General features: G+C 40.7%; 1 protein-coding gene across 2 annotated transcripts in view; it reads right to left on the bottom strand.

Annotated features, from left to right (window-relative positions):
• Positions 1 to 20,919, bottom strand: part of ACAD9 (acyl-CoA dehydrogenase family member 9) — a 28,928-nt gene extending 8,009 nt beyond the window's left edge. Inside the window, exons 1-12 of one of the 2 annotated variants that reach the window (XM_049826652.1) lie at positions 20,841 to 20,919; positions 14,293 to 14,386; positions 11,752 to 11,853; positions 8,450 to 8,556; positions 6,939 to 7,039; positions 4,996 to 5,074; positions 3,807 to 3,981; positions 3,123 to 3,196; positions 2,490 to 2,565; positions 1,704 to 1,774; positions 1,214 to 1,333; positions 228 to 356 (exon numbers count right to left, since the gene is read on the bottom strand). In XM_049826652.1, coding sequence (XP_049682609.1) covers positions 228 to 356; positions 1,214 to 1,333; positions 1,704 to 1,774; positions 2,490 to 2,565; positions 3,123 to 3,196; positions 3,807 to 3,981; positions 4,996 to 5,074; positions 6,939 to 7,039; positions 8,450 to 8,556; positions 11,752 to 11,773 — 954 coding nt within the window. In that variant the 5' untranslated portion in view covers positions 11,774 to 11,853; positions 14,293 to 14,386; positions 20,841 to 20,919. Of the gene's footprint in view, positions 1 to 227; positions 357 to 1,213; positions 1,334 to 1,703; positions 1,775 to 2,489; positions 2,566 to 3,122; positions 3,197 to 3,806; positions 3,982 to 4,995; positions 5,075 to 6,938; positions 7,040 to 8,449; positions 8,557 to 11,751; positions 11,854 to 14,292; positions 14,387 to 17,322; positions 17,491 to 20,840 lie in introns of those variants that run through there. The other variant, XM_049826651.1, reaches the window with a different exon arrangement.
• Between the last annotated feature and the right edge of the window lie 293 nt (positions 20,920 to 21,212).

The raw sequence follows: 21,212 nt of genomic DNA, 5'->3' as shown, positions 1-21,212 counted from the left end.
GCCAGTTCCTACTGTAACTCACACTTTGTGGTTAGTCTATAAAAGCCGTATTTTATTACAGGAAAGTACTATCCATATCTCCAAAGAAAACAAGATTAGTTCTTCAGACTAACTATTACAGACTTTGCATCTAAACAAATGAAGGCCTGTTCAACTGAATGCTCAGGTTTACAGAATGTGAGAGTGTGAATTTCAGTTTACAGTAAAAACAGTATACTGATACTTGCCTCAAAAATCAGAAGTATCCTGGTATCTCTGAGATAGCGTTCATAGGGGTAATCTTTCATATAGCCAAGGCCTCCAAGAATTTGCAGTGCTTCACTTACGCAAGCCCATGCACCTTCAGAACTGAACACCTGCCGTTGAACAGTATTTTAATCACCATGCTACACAGTAAATACAGAATACACGGCTCTGTTATTGTGTCTGCGTGACATTGCTGTAGTATTTCGTACTGCTGTTACAACAGTCCTGTTAAAAGCTTGCCTGAAATAGTATCCTTAATGGCTCAGGGTGTATACTTTGGTCAAACTTACATAGTTTCCTGGCAATCCACAAAAACGTCTCTATAAGGAAATATTCCTGGGAGAGTGACAGCCACAAACCAGAAGAGCTGTAGCTGGTTGGTTGGAGCCCTTCGCTTCTGTCCCGATTCACCAGAACACGAGTTCTTTCAAACTGACCGCACCGTAAGGAACCATCAATAGGGGCTGAAAATCTGCGTTCTCCGCAAGGGTGCCTGCCAGGCAGCAGCACCCAGCCCTACGCAGCAGAAACGCCTTAAACAGTGACACTCCCGTAGAGAGGGCCTGACTCTTAATGTGTATTTTGCAACCAGTTGTGAGTTAAAGCCAGGACAGAAGCACCTTAGCCAGGCCTGCAGCTGCAAATACAGCTGAGTGTCTTTTTACACTTGCTATCGTGTGAGGCCACATAAAAACAGAGTTTGAGAGGACCACGATATTCCAAACCTGTTGTATGCAGTTTTTATTTTGTACGGTGCCAAAGCCAGCATCTGAGATAATCAATAGTACATGGGATATAGAGAAAACAGTAGTATCTGTTTCCTTCACCTGGCTGAGTTTTTTGTATCATATGCCTAAGTGTAATACCTGAGCCTCTCGGCAGTCTGGAATGCAGACCGAAAAACAGAAGAGGTGTTAGTCTGTAGTAGCTTAAAGCTGTAGGCAAGTCTTTCAATAAAATTTATTACCTTGACCATGGCTGCCTCCACAGAGCAGTCGGGAAACCCTGGCCTGTCCATCATTCCTGCAGTGAGGTAAGCCATACTCTCCATTACATATGCTTTCACAGCCATAAAACAAAACTTCTCCTGTCAAATAGTAATACGAGAAATCATACAGTAATTCAGATGTAAAACCCCACAGACAGGCCTGAAACTTAAGAGCACTACTGCAGTTTTCATACATTTAACATATTATCAAATACTAAAAAGTACTAATGCAAAACAATAGTGAAAAATCTAAAAAAAACCCCCAAAATAAAATCTATCTTCATTATATTTATCATTGCAGACATCTAAAAGATCAGTCTACAAAAGTCTGTGCTAAGTTCACACAAATTTAATACCTCCAGCAATTTCTTTAAACTAGTACAGCCAAAAGAACACCAACATAATCTACATCCTTGCACTCAGCCAATACAAAGTACAGAGATTTAGGTTTTTCTTTTTCTTTTTTTACCTGAATTAATCCAAATTCGCTCAGTTTCTTATTGAATTGTTTCCTGGTACAAGCATACTCTGCTGTCATTTCTTTAAAAAAAAATAAAAAAAAAATCCATCTCAAACCAGCAGAACTGTAACTGTGACAGACCATTCCTCCTGGCAGTGTCTTTCTGTCGACTGATGGTGACACTTCAACCTACGCATAGTAAACCCCTTGCTGCTTCACAAGCAGTAGTTTGTGACAAACACCCTCACAGTGACGGTGTTGATCAATTCTGGGAACAGTGTGCCAAAGGCTTTTAAACAAGAACCTCAGGTGTGAACCCGTTCTCTTAGAGAAGGCACGTTTTAGTGCTAGTTGATTACTTTAGTGAGATTTCTGGTACTATTTTGCATAACTGTTGGTAGAATCCAATTTTATTACTTATTACTGTGTATAAGCTTTGACCCAGTTATTCAAATGGGAGGTTTTACAGGAGATTATACCTTTTAAAGCAATAGCATAGAGGCTGTTCTCTTAGTAAGAGCATTTTACTTTGGAAAAATGCAACACAGGCAATAACTTTCAACTATATGAACTGAAAAAACTTCAGTGTTAAAACACTGAACAGGCTTTTAATAAAAATTTAAAATAGAACTATTTTAGTGTTTTAAAGAAGTCAAAGCATGTTGTGACTGACAATATAGCGATGTTGTTATGATCAAGACCAGTGTTACTATACTGAATTAACTGCACTATACACCTTATGCAGATCAGTTTTTTGCATGGCACCCAGCAATCCAGAACACCTAAGTCACCCACCTATCAACTTCTTAATCATTCCAGCAGATGCACTGCCCATGCTAAATCTTCCACTGTTTAGGATATTCATGGCAACCTGTGAAGAAAATGAACAGTTTTTAGGCAATGTTGTTGCCACCAAACTTCTCCTTAGGCCACAACAGTTACTGCTACTTTGCTTCATGTTTTAGTGCTTTCCTGGATTTCATTCGTCCCTGGAATACACTCCCTGTCCTGTGACACCTGCCCTCATATTGGTCGGCGCAACATTCAGCATCTCAGCAATAATGTTTCAAAACTAGGCTTTTAAGGTGACCTACTACATCCAATTTAATATTTGAATTAGTTTTCAGATACTGATGATCCAGTGACCTGGAAGTAATCCTCTATTCAAACTACATTAAGGTAAAATGTAGATAAAAACATATTTATCTGCAACTAGACAAGTAACATTCAAACAAGACAGCACTGCTCAAGTTTATCAGATAAAGAAGAAAAACAGAATACTGTTTAATATGTGTACACAACAGCCAAATATAAAAATCTTCTCTACAGCTGACCTGCGATGGGTACTTTTCTGCTTCAGATACCCAAAACAAAAAAGACCTCCTTCAGGCTTTAAAAAATCATCCGTAGTTGTTATTCACTGCTTACCTTAAATCCCCCTCCTACTTCTCCAATTACATTCTCTATAGGCACTTTTGTGTTTTCAAAATGTACTTCACAGGCTGAAACACAGAGTTAATAGCTGTTGAATTATTATGTAGAAATATTTAAAAGACATTCAGGAACATAAGTTACTCTTTTTTGTAACAAGAAAGAAAGTTTCCCTAATGCACTGTTTATGACAAAATTACATATGCTTTGTAAAAGAAGTTAGAATTTGGGAAAAGACTGTAGTCGACATCAATTACTGATGTAAAATATTCAAAATATAATTAATGTACATTGTGTAAACAGAGAACTATAGTTTTGTCTCTATTTTAAGGAACTGATACAGCAGTCAAGTCCAAATGATAGATGGTGAAAAACTATAACCATCAGTAAGCTTAAGAGCCTATGAAAACTTACTTTGAGATTAAAGCTACTTGGTTACTGAATCTTCTGAGCAATTTCCTTCACTGCATAGCTAGGGAAGCTTGACGTGCAGAAAAGAATTATACAATATGGATTTCTTATTTCAGACCCTGCATTAGGAGGACTCATACAAAAGGATACGTAAAGGAATGAAACTTACACTGTTCTATTGAACAGATACTGATTTGGCTCTGAATTCAGATGATCTAAACAAATTAAAATATTAAAACAATTTCTGTTAACAATTTAAGTGATTCTTACTATTGGATCCTCGAATGCCTAACTTATCCTCAGGTTTCCCATGTGTGACTCCACCAAAATCCCGCTCTACGATGAAAGCAGTAATTTTGTCTTTTAGTTGTCCATCTTTATCAACAACCTCTGTCCTAGCAAATACTGTGAAAATATTAGCAAGGCCACCGTTTGATATCCAAACCTGTTTCGAGAGAGGAAAGATGTGTAAGAAATACATTTGTTCTGGTTTTGTGAGCACTGTTCCTAAGTGTTTCGTAACAGACTAGCAAAGCACTGAGTAGTGAAAGATTGCTGCTGCTTCCCTTAAATTCTAACGAGCGTTCTGCTACTAGTTCTGCCTCTTGTGAACACATTTACAAGGAAAGTGGACCACAGAATAGTCAGTTTAGAGCAACTATAAAAATAGGTTGTAATATAGATTTGAATTAAATTAAAATCCATGGTGCATTTTCACAAAAGCTTGTATATCCTGCTTCTTATGGCACGTGAGGGATACAAGGGTAATACAGACTGTAGAACCACTTTGCCCAAAATAATCTCAAGTCTGATGAGAAATTCTCTGAATCAGGCCACATTCAGAGGCCTCTCCCACAGGACGGGTCTCTCTCTTCACATCACAGACAAATACATCAACAACTACAGATCAAGTCTGCAATGTACCAAATCCTGGTGAATCTAGTGGATCTCTACAGTTCTTCAAGATTGTATTTTGCCATTGTTTCTTTTAGCGGAAATGTTCCAAGCAGCCCTGTTTCCAATTCAGTGTCAAGTTTTCTTTCAGAAATACCTACAAAAATCTGGCATGAAGAATGAAGAGAGGGGAAAACATGGTTCGAAGTTTCCTTTTGCCTATGCTGTCACAGAGGGGACTAACGCTCCCTGAAGCTGAACACCATGAGCTGGTGATACAGAGACAGAACCCAAAAGTGGCTTTTCATACCTTTCTACCAAGAGTTTAGTGAAGGTTATTCCCCGAACAGCGTGCTTTTCTATTCTCTTTGGCCCTAAACCAACATGGGTTGTCTTTCTGACATGGTCATTCTTCACTCGCTTGGAAACCTCAAAATTGTGATGCAGCTGCCAAGCTAACCTTTTACTTAGCAAAACCGATGGATTGCTATGCTGCAAAAGACAAAGATGCTTTCTATAAACTTGTAACAAAACCCTGTCATATTTCCAGTCTGTAAGCGGATACCTTGGAGCCATTTAGTAAGAAGTATTTCCCATCTTCACTGAGGGTTGCTCTTGTCTGGATGGATGCAGCATCACTTCCACTAAAAGCCAGACAAGTTATTAATGTTTAAAGAAATAAACATGCTTTAAATACAAAATAAATTTCAATATAAAATAAAAGTACAAATAAAAATACAAAATTTAAATACATCTTCTCCCTCTTCCCATCTTTTAAAAAGGAATGTTTACAGTTGTATTAAATAGTAGTATATAAATTTTAGTTTTTAACTAACACGGAAACTTACTAGATTCAACAGCACTAGAGAAATATACTTAAGTTACCTGAGGGGACATTTCTGGTGATTATCATGTATGTTATCAATCTTATGACCTGACCAGAACATTCAGAATGCTGCCCAAGCAACTTTTTTGAGCTACACGTTGAGCTATGTGAACATACAATGGAACTGTCATCCTAAAACTAACTATCAAGTTTAAAATGTCTAAGTTGTTCCTCAAAAATTCACACACTGCTTTTATATCCTATGTGAAAAAAGGCCCAACAGAAATGAAAAACATGTGACAGTCTCTTTCAATGAGCACTTGGACACATAAAATACTTTCTACAGGAGCAAAATCAGCAGGTCAATTACAAGAAAGCAATCAAAAGTTTAGGTTCTGTGATTAAAAATTCATATCTTCTCTTGAATCACCACCTAATTACATAATGAAACAAGCAGCACATAATCTCCTCCTGGAAAAAAATTTCCTTTTCCACAAATTAAAATGCCACAACAGCTCAGTTTGGGCTTTCAGCTGAAGACAGTTGTTAAGTTCTTGGAACAGCCAGATCTCAGCTGGTATTTAATAGGATTAGGTTTCTAAAATTCAGTTCTAAAAATGATTGCTTCTGTGCACTAGAACTAAGGTCTCCAAGAAGACTAAGTTACTAAGACTAGCAATCTTTTTAAACAATAGTGGGCTAAATAAAGGTGTTAGAAGAATTTCAGAACACAGTTAGCCCTTGTATTTTTTTCTGTGTGTTACCTCCAAGCCCCTTCCATGGATCACTTTGTTAAAATATCTGCGCTAGTTTAAATTTTACCTGCAAGTGGGGTAGCTTTTAGAGGGTCAAACCCCAGCTTAGTTAGGACTCTTGAATAAAACCCATCACTGATGGTTGGGACGTATCTACATCACAGCAACATGAAAATTAGCAAGTAAACCAAATGCTCATTGCAAGTCACTCTAGCAGACAAGAATTCAGAAAAGAGTTTCAAACTATAGTTTCGTATGGACAAGCAAGATTCAACTTTCAAACATCCAACTGGTCTCAGTCCTTCAATCACTTTCCTTCACAATCACGTAGTAAACCATCTGCCTGTATGTTTTTAAGAAAACTGTACCTCTTCTGCATTAACAGAATTTGCAACATTAGCAATAGTCAACAAACAAATGTAATAAATATAACTTTTATCTTTGAAATGAAGTTGCTGCTACAATGCCTTTTCTAAACTCTAAGGAAAGACCAAAATTTCCTCCCATTATTTTTGATAGCTCCTTCAATACAGGCTTTTATAAATTTTGAAAAAGGACTGAAAGCATCCTAGAACAGTCACAGCACATTATTTCTAACATGGCACAAAGTATCCTTTCAATTCATGTTCAGTAATGCCAGAAATTAAGTGGATTAATTCCTGGGATGGCAACAACAACAACAGTTAGTGATTTCATGCAAACTGCCATAAGCAGCACATTGGGGAAACATGAATTACATGATTTAAGTGTACCTTTTTTTTTTTTAAAAAAAAAAAAAAAAAAAAAAGAGACCTATATACTGAAGCCATAGGGACCAAATAATAAAGATTTAATATATTAACCAAACAATCACTGTAATGAAAATAAAAATAATAAAAAAAATAATTTTGGTGTTTTCTGAAGCTTTTATGATTACAAAACCAGTACCTTCCAGGCTCAGTGAGACAAAAAGCTGCAATGTGCTCCCCAGATGCCAGTCTAGGCAGATACTTTGCTTTCTGTTCATCAGTGCCAGCAATGAGGATTCCCTAAACAAAGAATTAATAGAAAACTTTTCAGTATCCACCTGTGTAAAAAGAAGTGAAGCTGATAAGCCTTACCAAGTTCAGGAAGCTTAATTTGCAAATTTTATGTCATAACAAGACACAGTTTAATAAACAACTAACATGATTATTTATCAGACGTTAAAATATGTCAAAGTTATCATCACACAGTTGTTCAAAGGCTGATAGGAAACAGCCTGTTAAGACTGCCTTCTAGGGTAGGTTTCACTGTATTTACACTGTAAGTGAAGACTTAACCATTGCTCTGAAAGGCACCGAGATAGCCTTCCTCTATCATTTGTTACACTTTCATTACTATCACTATGACTTTATTTTATAACCTCAAAAGCAGCAATTTTCAAAGCTCCTAATCAGAGAACAGAACACGATTTACTTGGGTTCCAAATTATTTCATTACATAGGCATTCAACAACTTTTTGTGAGAGTGCACTTGTTTTAATTATCTCTGTTATATTTATTTTTTGTACAGCAGCTTTCTTATGAAGGACAGACAAAATCCAAAAATACAAGATAAAGGTAAATAATGAGTGGTTAAATAGTTAAGATACAGTTACTCAATAAAATTAGGATTAACCCCAACTGACCCAAACTGGCCACAGCAGGAGAGTAACAGAAGTTGTGTCTTACACTACACTTCTCTTTAGACTGCTTTACAAATCAGCTCAGCTCACTAGCCCTGTTCTACAGATGGCGAATTTTAAGAAAGGTGAGGAATAAATACATATTTTTAATTAGCACTGTCTGCTCAATTCCATGAAGAATTTTTTCTTGTTATAATGAACTTACTGCTGTTTCAATTTTCAGACTACTAGCATCCATCCGCCACTAAAAGGTAGATACCTAAGGCTGTATTATACAGAAAACGAGTTTAAAAATCACATGCTCAATATAGCACCTGGTCTTGGATAAGTTTTCTTCTCTAAGCTCCCCCAATACGCAGCCTCATTCAGGTAGAAAAAGTTGCACCCTTCTAATTCTCTGTATGGTTGTCCCACCTCCCCATAATTTTAGCCACTCTGATATTGTATTTATTTCAGTATTTACTGTAGGTACTTCTATCAAGTTTGCTCAATTTAAAAAACTTGGGATCATTTAAGATAATTTTTCTAAGAATTATTATCTCAATGTTTCCTGGACTGATAATTTTCTTGTGTACTTCATATTTAGTCTTCATGCTGCATGAAAGTCTTGCACTGAGCCACTGGCAGAGGGTGCTGGGAACCCTAACAATCAACCTGATGTCAGAATGTTTTACCTGATTTATGATTCACTGGTAATTCTTATTTGTTACACCCACACTCCACATTTAAACAAACTTCACCTCACCTTTTCTACGCAAGTTGTGTAGAACTACTCGACATAAAAGAGCATTACCTTAAGCCCAATAGCTTGATGAGCTGCCAGAGTAACTGCGATAGATCCATCTAAAGAAGTGATTTCTCCCAAACGTGCATACATGGTATTTGATAGACCAAGACCACCTGGAACAAATACTACGTTTTATTCTAAGTAGATACCTTACAATTTAACTTGCCCTTTCCCCTGCAAAAATCCCTTTCAAATACAGAAACATCAAGAATTTAACAGTTAACTGGAAAGTGTCTTAGTACAGACTGGATATAGTATGTCCACAAACAAGTAGCACATTGCTGCAGTTGTGCCAGAAGAATGCACTGTGAAAACAGTAACTTTTGTAATAAGCATGAGTTGTGCTGGATTTAGTTCTATTCAGAAAGCAGATGTGTTTGTGTTCAAGCACATATAGGAAATACAGCATAATCCATGGGAATCCAATGTGAAAATGGTAAAAGATTCAGTATAAAAACCGCTCTAGTCCCAACTTCTGTGCTTACAGGATAAAATGAATTTTTTTGGTGACATTTCCTCGCTAGTTACAAAGCCAGACCATTAACCTATCTACAGCTTTACAGCTCAGCAGCTGCAGACCAAGCAGCAGAGGGAGCAGGGCTGGGCTGGTACCCATACGCAGCCAGCCAGGCTGTCCTGAGCTTCACTGCAAGCGGGGCAGAAAATGACCCAGAGAAAATAGTTCCCAAGCAGACTTCCAAACTGGTACTAAAGAAGGATAAAATACAACACTTCAAAAATGTCTTTAATCAAAAAATGTGAATATATCAAGGAACAAACTTGACATGAGCACATCCTTTTTTTGAGGAATTTTGTGATCTGCCGCTGCAAATGCAGAGACTATTTGTAAGGAGCTTGAAAAGAAGTAGGATAAATCAAAGCTGCATCTGTATGAGTCTAAGATTCAAGAATTTTATGTCGTCAGGACTAGAAGTCCTGCTCCCGTAATTTAAGAGTATTTTATATATTACTGCTGAATAAACAACTTTATCTAATCAAGATAATCTTTTGTCCAGGCTAATAATATCCCATCACTATTTGGGATAGTGATGTAAGTCAGGACAATGAATACCTTATTTCAGCAGACGTCTCAATAGTCCTACTATTTTATAGATAACAAAAAAAAAATGCAAGAACAACTCTCCCCCATACCATTAATTCACATCACTGCCTCTTACACCCTTCTCCTTCAGAGCATGCTTACATGAATTGAAACTCGCACTCTCCTATCTGTACACTCTTTACTTCTTTTCCCCTTTCTAAGTGGTGCTGGCTTCAGGATTCAGCTTGGAGACTACTGATGATGTGCACAGTAATTCAGTTATGCCCATGTTAACGAGAGCCATTATTCCATGATTTACATGAACTTCGTTTTTCCCATTAATGTTCTACATTTTAATGTTTCTGGCAAATATGCCTCTATTACAAACCATTATGAAAAATACCATGCAATGCACAAAGCACTGAATACGTGTGACTGAAGGGTTTTAAAATATGACAAGCACTACCAACAAAAATACAGCAGGTTTAAGTTACAGAAAATGGGAAATAACCTCGTTAGAAGCATATTATTTATGGTGCAGAAAGAAATAGGCTGCTTATAGCAAGGCAATTGCTTTCCGTCTTCTAGTTTTTATCCAGCATACATGTTTACAAAACAACAGGACTATGATTTTCTACAAGTATGCTGAATGGACTGCAACCTTTTAGAAACTGGAAGCTGAGAGAATATTATTTCACAAGCTTCAAAACAATACAAGATCCAAACAACAATAACATTTTATTAAATTAAAGTATGATTTCGAAGTCAAATACATTGCCTTTGAGTCTCTTTAAAAAAATTATGAGTGGGATGCTTATTTCTAGTTAATCAATGGTAAGTTACACTTCCAACCTCAGGATGCTTCCTAATGGTCTGAGTTCTGTCCTTTGTTCTCTGCTTCCAACACCTCCTTTCAATGGACGTCATCGTCCTGTTTTCTTCCAATATATTTCTTAACTCCTAAATACCTCTCTCTCCCCATCTGGGCTAAGGTGCTCTGTCCAGATCTTTCTCCTCCCAAGACACAATCCTGAAGAGAAAAACTTTAAAGAGCTTGCAAACCTCTTTTCTATAGTACTCTCACATCATCCTGCCTAGTTCTGAATACCCATGAAAAACATTTAATACCGTTTCTAATGCATTTCAAAAGCATGAATTAACAATTAATGAATCAACAGAGATCACATCATGTTACAGCACATGCAAGCTGTCCAATATACTTCAATGAATTTGTATATAAATGCTTTATTTAATTAATTGAAATCAGTGCAGCACAGCAACACTAGTTATGTTGCCTAATAAAATAAATGAAAAAGGCATAACAAAAAATGCCACGAAAAATAGGATATTACTTTAATGCCAAATAAATACTGAGGTATGTCTCCAGCTTTATATAGTATTACTGTAATCACTGAAAAAAAATATTGTTTCACACTATTATCTTCAAAAATTAGGTATCTTGCTAAGTGAAACTATCTTCTGCAGTTGGTCAAACACGGTTTTGCCTTCCTCTGAGTTGTTGTCTTTAAAGTCTCCTTCTTTTGTAATAGAAAATAGACAATGCAATGATCTCATTGCTTTAAAAATTTCATGTAAAATATTAGTTTTGATCCCAATTTTTATTTTATGCATAAGAATAAGGTAAATATTTTCTTGAAAATTCCTTTGCAAGTTTAAGGGTTAATCCACCGAAGAACGAATGTCTCTGATCTCCACTGGTACTATAATGTCCTTTAAGACATAAACTTTTCATTCAGTATTACATAGGAAAGATTTTATACAAAAGCTATACTTTCAATAAATAGACATTATACTTCTACACTTCTATATGCTCAAACGCGTTCCAATCTGCCAATGACAGGCGACAGTTTTGATAGATCAGTTCTATGAGACACTGTAGTTTGGACTCAGTACAAGTTTAGGAACCATCAGCAAGAACTGCAAGTCCCGTAGAATGCCAAGCTACTCTACTGCATCCAAAAAAAGAACAAAAAGGAAAATGCTATGCCAAGAGGAATTTACACCATCTAAAATTAGTCATCTAACTCAGGCGCCCAAGGTAAGAGTATGCATAGCTCCCTACGTAGCCAAGAGACATTCTTGGTGCCTGCACCTCTCTATTAACTAGGGAGGAAGCTTCAGCTCCTAATTTAGACATCAAAGTCAAATGACTACACATGGAATAGTACAGACACATTTTGCAATACCCAAAAATGCATTACTTAATATAGACTACTGGGTTATTGTTTTGTGATCATTTACTCACCATATTCCTCTGGAATCTGCATGCCAAAGAGACCTAAGTCCTTCAGTCCTTTTAAAGTTTCAGGCGGGATTTTTGCATCTTGATCAATCTTCTTAGAGTCCACTACAAATACAGAAGGTTTTATAAGTTAAAACTGTGTTTCTTCATGCAGAAAAAAATCTCTGAGACCGCAGTGTTCTCCAATCAGAGGCAAAGGTCACTGCGTGCTATGAGACAGCAGCAGTATGATCTCTAACCTAAGGATCAGTCTGAGAGCCCAGACCTGAAGAACTGAAATAACTTACAGAAAAAGGGTCTGCTGGAGCATCACATCCCTCCCTGCTGTAATTTTCCTCTAGTCTTCTGAAGCATCTTGAGAAAGGTCATAGTACTTGTTGCACCAGGTTACAGACATACTTCTCATCCCTAACTTCGCAAGACTTGCTCTTTCTGGCTTCAGTCTGATCTCACTGACTGTCTCTCTTTGCCCTCCTCCCCTTGTGGTTGGAAAAGTCTCAAACCCTAAACTGGCTTCTGTAAGACTAATAATACTTTGGGTTGGTTGGGGCCTGTTCACTGCAGCCTGCTGCCCCAACCCATCCTCCTCCCTGCAAAGTGAAAAACAATTATTTTTAGCCTTTTGATGACAATCACAGAGACAAGTCATCACATGGACACAAACATTGCAGTGGAAAGTCCCAATTCTGTTTCTGGAGAACACCGCTCCACTTAATTAGCCCACCTTATTACACCATCAAAGTCAAAATACAGAACCACCAAGAATACCGATTATGGCTGTAAAGTCACAACATATACAGGAAAAGGACTGGAAGTAGGAAAAATCTAGGTTTTATTCAATCTTCTCAAACATTTCCATCTGTACAGTTTTGCATGTGCATGTTAGCAGATGCCATGGCTGGAATAAGCAAAGTACTTCCAGGATCTTCTATCTGAACTATGGCTAGGTCATGATTTAAAAAAAAAAAAAAAAAAAAGTACATACAAATGAGTTAATTACAAAAATCTTGTTCTTATGAGTTATTCAAATTCTTGGGGGATTAAAAAAGCTGTTCTGTACTGTGACAATGAAAATAAACAAGAATTGCATTAAGCAGCTCAGGAAGGCTGTAAGCTGCAGCAAAAACAACACAAACCATCTTTCCAAAAAGTACAGAAAAAGAACTAACTCTGCAAAAGCAATAGAGCTTTCCTAAAGAAACCCCACATTCACCCCAATTAAATCTGACACTGTAATTTCTGTACGAAATATAACAGGGGGAGGCAGCTAAACATTCTGATGCTCTTCTAAGAGAAGTTATCCAGAAAGAAAACTTTTTTATTTTTAAAAAAGACTTTTTGTTCCCCACTTAGCTACATAGTATCAGATACATATCTGTGATATGCCATCAGCTGTTCCAGGCAGAGAAAGGTGGTTTTTTACCTCTTCCTCCACTATGGCCACACAGACCTACCCATGGTGTCTGGACATTGTGAAGCTTCACAATGACTCTGCCTAGATGAATCTCCTTGCCCAGTGCAATCATATCAAGTTCCTAACTGTTTAAGGCTGCTCTCCTAACCTATTTTTACCACATCCGTGAGTTACTCTGAATAACTAAACAGAAATAGTTGTGAATTCAAAGATAGACGAGCAATTTCCACCTTCAGTTAAGACTCTATAATTTGACAGTTTTATTCCTCCCTTAAATATCAGGGTTTTTACTCAACAAATGATGTTCCCTAACAGAACAAAGAATTAAAAAAATGTAATCTGCATAAATTCTTAATTTACTGTCAGTTAGGAACATTACAATTTTCTAGTTAAAATTACCTGGATCTCATAAATTGTGATCTGTGACAATCACGGGCTTCTTCAAACTCCTGCTGTGTTTGACAATCTAGACCTAGTATCTTTGTCAGCGGGAAATCTGAGACGATAGTGTTTTAACGGTCTCAGAAATTGCTATCTGTAAAAAACAATTTTCTACAATTGTTCTAGAATTGGCTTATCTATTGCACCAGTAACAGATGAAACACCGTGCAACCTATCTGGAGTGCATATAGCTAATACAACTTTTCCTAAATAAAATCACTACTCTAATGCTGAAAAAACATAAATGCTTTTGATTTTTCACAGCTTCTCAATAAGTCATCATTTATGAATATGTCTGCTGAATTTTGCTAAAACCAGTTTTAGTACAGTAGGACAGTTAAAAAGTTTCAGAAAAATTCACAATATATGAAGTGGTAGATAGCATTATTCAACTGAGCTAAAACAAATTTCAAATCCTACCTCTATCCCAGGATTCTTTTACTTCCTGGTTTTTTTATATTTATTTTTCTGTTTTGAAGACTTATGTCTTCTCATCAGCATACAAATACTCCATATAAAAAAAAAACAGAAATGAACACGCCTGTAGAACCAGCAGCACTATATGACTAGTAATAAATGCATAAAAATAACTTAAATATTTTAAGTATAATAATCTTATTCAACTGCTACAGTTAAATCATTTTTTAATCACTAAATCACTTGCATGAATAAGAAACTAGTAACTATACCTTCTTCGTTGAAGAATTTTTCTACAGGTCCTACAAACTGGTTGATCTCCTCTAGTTCTTCATTGCTAATTTCTGGATAAGGGAAAACTTCTTCCTAAAACAAAAGGCAATTTTTAAAATTATTATTAAAAAGCACGAATCATGCAACTGAAATACAAATTCAAGGACATATACCTTTCAAATACTAGACTCTAAAATAAACTGTGAAAATTAAGAATTGTGGAAGATGTTCAGAAACAGCCTTAGGCCTCAACTTTAACACATACCAAAAACAAATCAGAAGGTATTACCTGAAAAACAGAAACATTAGGAAGAATTAAAGAGAATGTAAGGACTATGAGGATGCAAAAAATCCTTCATCAACCATGAATTTTGTCAATGTAATCCCATTCTGGGATTGAAAAAAAGTTAGTTAATTTTAATTTGTACCAGAATCAATTTACTGTTATGTTTCCAAAGCTCAGCCCATAAACACTGTCCCTTGGCAACACACAGCACACTCCCACCTGTTTAATGTCACAAGTACAAAGGTTAGTGAGTTCCATACTGCTCCTTATCAACACCCTGGTATTTTGGTCATAAACTGGAGGCAGTATAACATGACAGACTTGAGTAAATAAAAAAAAAAATCCAAGCAACTAACACAAGAAGTGAAAGACTACATGAGAACTATGCTTCTTATCATCTTTCCCCTTTTAAACAGAGTCATAAAACCACAGAATGGTTTGGGTTGGAAGGGGCCTTAAAGATCATCCAGTTCCAGCCCCCCTGCCATGAGCAGGGACACCTTCCACCGGACCAGGTTGCTCAAAGCCCCATCCAACCTGGCTTTGAACCCTTCCAGGGATGGGGCATCCACAGCCTCTCTGGAAAACCTGTTCCAGTGCCTCACCACCCTCACAGTGGAGAACTTCTTCCTTACAGCTAATCTAAACCTACCCTCTTTCAGTTCAAAGCCACTACCCTTTGTCCTATCACTACATGCCCTTGTAAAAAGTCCCTCTCGGCTTTCTTGTAGGCCCCTTTTAGGTACTGGAAGGTTAGACAGGCTACAAGGTCTCCCTGGATCCTTCTCGTCTCCAGGCGGAACAACCCCAACTCTCCCAACCTGTCTCTGTAAGAGAGGTGCTCCAGCCTACCTCTGCCAAAACAGAACTGCTCATAACAGTGTGAAGAATCATGTCAGGTCCAAAAATTCAGGATCTAGTAAATGCTATAGTTTTTTTAGAAAACTGTTGTATTGAATTTGAGAGAAAAAAAAAAAGGCATATATGAAGAGGGGTTTAATGTGATGGAGTCTGACTGCTAGCTGTCACAACACTTTACTTGACAAGGTCTGTTCTGGGAGACTTTATTGTTCATTTCAGTGGAGCTGAGTTATTCCTTTTTTCAATTTATTTAACCCTGTAATTTTTGATAAATACATACTCCAATCCTTTAATTAACAAGTACTGTTTTAATACAGTGTTGTATCTCAAATTTGTAACTTCTTTGTCTGGTGGCATCTCAAGACACAACAAGAACTTTGATCTTTCCTACAAAAAACTTCAAGCAAAAGTATACATAAAGGCTTGCTCCTTGAAGTAAACAGCAGATGAACTGACATAAGTTTTGTGGAATGCAGTTGTTCAAGGCCCAGAGCCCAGTGTAAACAGACACTTGTGTTTCTGTAGGGAACATGGGCTTGCAAGAACAGGAGACTGTGGTTTAAAGTAGCCCTTCAGATGCTGGTTGTTCATGAGCATTTAAAATTACATCATGCATTTTGTGTGCACAGGTGCAAATAGGTCCATTTATTTAACTCGGCTTCAGCTGAGAGACCAACTGAGACCAATACCTGAGAGCGAACAGGCCTGGACTGCAACAAGGAGCAGCAGCTGTTACTAGAATTGCATTCAGCAGACTGCATGGCAATGCCTCATCTTCTCCATTCTGCTTGAGGGCAGGAAGGCTCTACAGAGGGATTTGGACAGGCTGGATCGATGGGCCAAGGCCAACTGTATGAGATTCAACAAGGCTCAGTGCCAGATCCTGTGTTTGGGTCACAACCCCACACAATGCTACAGGCCTGGGGAAGAGTGGCTGGAAAGCTGCCCAGCAGAAAAGGACCTGGGGGTGTTGGCCAACAGCCAGCTGAATACGAGCCAGCAGTGTGCCCAGGTGGTCAACGGCATCCTGGCTTGTATCAGAGATGGCCTGGCCAGCAGGAGCAGGGAACTGATTGGGCACTGGTGAGGCTGCCCTTCGAACACTGTGTTCAGTTTTGGGCCCCTCACTACAGGAAAGACACTGAGGTGCTGGAGCGTGTCCAGAGCAGAGCAATGAAGCTGGTGAAGAGTCTAGAGCACAAGTCTTAATAGGAGCGGCTGGGGGAACGCGAGTTGTTTAGTCTGGAGAAAAGGAGGCTGAGGGGAGACCTTATCGCTCTCTACAACTACCTGGGAGGAGGTTGTAGTGAGGTGGGTGCTGGCCTCTCCTGTCCAGTAACAAGCAATAGCACAAGAGGAAACGGCCTCAGGTTGCACCAGGGGAAGCTTACACTGGGTATTAGGAAAAATTTCTTCACCGAAGGGTTGTCAAAGCGCTGGAACAGGCTGCCCAGGGAAGCGGTGGAGTCACCGTCCCTGGAGGCGTTCAAAAGACGCGCAGGTGCGGCGCTTAGGGACACGGGTTAGCGGTGGACTCGGCAGCGTGAGGTTCACGGCTGGACTCGGCGATCCAAGGGTCTTCTCCCACCCAAGCGGCGCCATGATGCGCTACCGCCGGTAACGGGCGGCAGGTGCGAGGCCGCGGTTCGGCCCAGCGCTCCGCTGCCGGCCAGGGAAGGGGGACACGCCGCCTCCCCACCGGCGCCGGTACCCGCTGAAGCAGCGGCTGCCGCCCGCTCCTCCGTGGGACGGTGCGGGCGGAGGAACGGCCCGCACCCGCCCCTGAGGCGCCGCCGGCCGCAAGGAGCGCTGGACGGGCGGCCCCCCCCCCCCCCTCCCTCCCCGCCGGTCCCCGGGCGGAGCGGCGGGGCGGGCCCCTCACCTTCCGCAGCGTCCCCACGAAGAGCTCCTTGGCGAAGGCGGGCCGCGGCGCGGCGGTGCGCAGGCGGCGGACGGCGGCGGCGGCGGCCGGGAGAGCGGGGCGCAGGGCGCGCAGCAGCAGGAGGCCGCTCATCATGGCGGCGGCCGCTTCCCGCCACGCTGAGGGCAGCGCCGCACGTCACCGCGTGACGCCCGCGCGCCTCTGCCCGTCAGCCCCCGCGGGGCGGGGCCGAGCCTCCCTCCCCCGCCCCGCCCCAGGAGGGGGCGGGACTAAGGGGCCTCTCCGCAGAGACCCCCACCCCCCACCCTCCCCCAGGGGGGGGAGCCGCGACATGTCGCCCGTCGCCGCCGGGACGGCGGGACCCGGCCTCCGGCACGCGGTACGGCCGCTCGTTTGGCTTCAGTAAGGCAAACGCCCGTCCTTTGGTCCCTCCGCGGGGGCCAGGAACCGCCCGCCGGGACGGGGCCGCTGTGGGACGACGCCAGTCGCGGCTTTCCCCTTGGAACGCCAGGTGGCCGGCAGCCCCCGGTCCAGCCGCGAGTCCCTGCCCGGGGAGGGCGCAGGGGCGCGGCACAGCCGCACGAGCAAGATTTGGGGTCCCCAGAGCCCCGCGAGGGGCTGCTGGGGTCCCTCTCCCTCCTCCGCCAACTTTGGGCCTAGTGATCGCGTCACCGTAGCCACAGAAAGCGAGTCGGATACCCGGAGAGCCTGACCGAATGTTTTTTGGAGCACGCGGGATGTCCCCGAATCGTCTTCCTGAACCAACTCAAAAGCACCGGTGTAGGCGAGGAGAGGGAACAGAACCACCCGCCGGAGAGAAGGGGGGATCGCTTCATCCCCAGGTTCGATCTGGCCGATGTTCCGAACAGCACACCGAGCTGATGGTAATCAGCACAAAACCTAACTCCCGCTCTGTCTGTCTCTGGAGTTGGGAGCAGGATTATGGCAGAAGCTGACAGACAGCCCTTCAACTTGTGTAGCCATTCCCACAGATAACCAGGTGCCAAAGACAAAACACCGCTACTGTGACCCGAGGTGAACACTGCGCTGCACTGACGATGTTCAGATCTGTATTTTGCCTTTGCTTTCCTCTGCCATGCCTTTGGCAGCAGGTTTTGTTCTATGAAAAAAACAAGTGGCAAAGCCGTGCCAGATTACCGAGTTGGTTACCTAAATACAGACCTCTGGTTAGGAAACACACACTGCTCCATTTCTGTAGAAGAGGTCACTAGTCAAGTTTGTTCCATCACCACCCCATACCTCCTGTTCTCATCTGCCGGTGGGTAAGAGTGCTCACTGACAAGTAACTACTTTATGAATACAAACTCCGTTTACACACGGGTAGAATTAATTTGTTTTAAATATTTCTTTCAAGTCCTTTAAAGGCTGTCTTTACTCCCTCATCTTAAGAATCGCCACATCCTGCTGCTCCCTGCCCTTCATTCTTTAGCTGCCCTCGTTTTGTTTTGGTCTGTGAAAAGCCTTGCAGAATGCTAGGGAGTTAACAAGCAGTACTAAAGGTAAACACAGGCCTAACAAAATGATTTACTTTGCTTACTTATTTGCTTACTTTATTTATGACTTGTAAAATGGAAACCCTTTAATCTTGTAGTCCAGATAAATTGCCATTTTGGTTGCCTCTCAAGCACCATAGTGCAACTTGGGAATAGGAAAGGACTCTGAGGGTGAGGGTAAGAGAAAAGGTAAGAAAATGCATCTGATCTCCAGCTCAAGCAGCTTTGCTCACTGTTTGGGGTTTTTTTTGCGTCTGTATGTATACATGTATTCACATTGTGGGAATCCTCAAACCCTAAGCATTCGCAAGCAGACGGGTATCTGTCAGAGCCCCGTGCACACTGACCAGGCTGACTGGAGCCAAAGGTATTACACACCGGTATATAATGCTGTACGTCTGGGCGGAGGTGAGAAAGATTTCATTCATTTGGCTGGTGAGTCAGCCAAACGGTGTCCAGTCCAAACACATGCAGAACTCTGAGGAAACAAACCCATCTCGACCAGAAAGGTTTCCCTTTTCATGGACTCGATCCCATGAGTTCTAACTATTAGTTGGGTATAAGGTGCTACTACTGAGTGCTCATTTGTGACAGTCTCGAAGGGTGAGTTATTGATGATCTGTACCAACTACTTGTCTTTGTATGAAAAATGGATACCTTATTTATGAGAGAAAAGCCAGCCCCCTTTGCTAGCCCTTTGATAAAGGCAATAATAGATAGGAAAGGCTACCTGCAGGACCCTGCTTCTCCATAAGATTACAATACTTTCACAGTTTTGTGGTCACAGGAATACAAGAGTACTGACTACCAAAACCGATCCTGAGCTTCTAACCTCCACATGTTCAGTTCTCGTTAAGTAAAGCTGTCCAACTTTTTAGTTTTGAAAGGTGGAAAAGCAAGAGGTGATGTCTAGTCCTATGAGAAAAAAAAAACCCAAACAACAAAAAAGGGGTGGGGAACACTGAGATGGCTCCACCACTTTGCAATCTTTGGGGTGGAGTGATAACACATTACTGTCTCCATAGGGTGCTTATATCTATAACTGGTTGATGGTATTGGATAGGAAGAGTAAAAAGCCTGCTCTTCTGCTCAGCCTTATGACACACTGAGGTAATTGAGCAGAAGGCCTTCCCTATGATGTCACCGAGAGGGAACCCGTCTGGCACTGTGGTGAAATGGTGGAGTGTTGAAGAGAGGGTGATGCCACACCGGTGCCACATCCCAGTTCTGGACAAAGGTGGTGGTAGCTAAGACATCCTCCATGGAGTCAGGAGAAAAGGGGTGGGTCCAGTGACATCCTCCCCAGACTAAATACCCTAAGGATGCAAGTGCTAAAGCTGAGGCCACCCTCTAGGGAGACAAGTCAGACTGGTTCTGGTCAGTACAAAGGGGGGTGATCTGGCAACTTTAAAGAAAGGATAAACAAAGAGCACAGTAAAAGACTGCTTGAAGAAAATGATCCAAGCAGTGAAAACAAGGCTAGGCAGTTGGGAAACAGCAGGAAAAAGATGCCTCATCTGGAAGTTCAAAAGAACTGAGACAGCAGCCAGCACACTCCACCCTGTACTTTCATTCACTAAGCATGAGAATGGTATTGTGAGCATGTCCTAAAGAAATACCTGATTTTTTTTCCAATTGCAGAACAAATCACAGTGGATGATACCATATCCTCAGCATGAAACTACAAGCAGACTATCACTCGCACATAGAGAATCCTCTTTGTTTCTGCGCTGATACAAATAATATTTATTTTGTCCCATACATGCAACTCTTCCTAATGTTGTACATAACTACAGTTGAAAGCACAGTCCTGGCAGCTGCAGTTCTCTGCAACTCTCCATAACAGTTAATTCCACTATTCTGACCTATTAACACCTTCAAACTGCATTGCATAGAACTGCACAACATGTTGCTAAAAAAAAAAAAAAAAGAAATATATTTTTTGCTTTCTGCTTCAGCAACATGCCCAACCTTTTTCTTTCCCCACTTCTGTTTACAACTTACCTCTGCTGTCTCGGCCACTCAGCTATTCATCCACATGTTCATATAATTTCAACTTCCTTTGAAATTGTTAGACCACTCTTCACCACCTTCCTGGACCAGCTAATCCCTCAAGTGTTAGAGAGCTCTTTGTAACTCACATTTTGTGATCAACCATGACTGCCACAGTGATGTCCATTTCAGTCTATTCCACACGGAATTGCTTTCTTGAGAAGAAATTAATACAGAAGAGATAGAGATCAATAAACAAGTTATCATTAAATTACCCTACAGTTCTCCTTTCCTTTTTAGTCTACCATATTTTTTGTAGCTGCTTAAAAACTGGTATTCAATAATACAAACATCTGATAATATTTAACTCGTGAGACATGGATA

Source organism: Accipiter gentilis, chromosome 23 (genome assembly GCF_929443795.1).
Source record: "Accipiter gentilis chromosome 23, bAccGen1.1, whole genome shotgun sequence".
Taxonomy (NCBI): Eukaryota; Metazoa; Chordata; class Aves; order Accipitriformes; family Accipitridae; genus Astur; species Astur gentilis.
The sequence above is the reverse complement of the archived record's forward strand: the minus strand, read 5'-3'. Positions and strand labels throughout refer to the sequence as shown.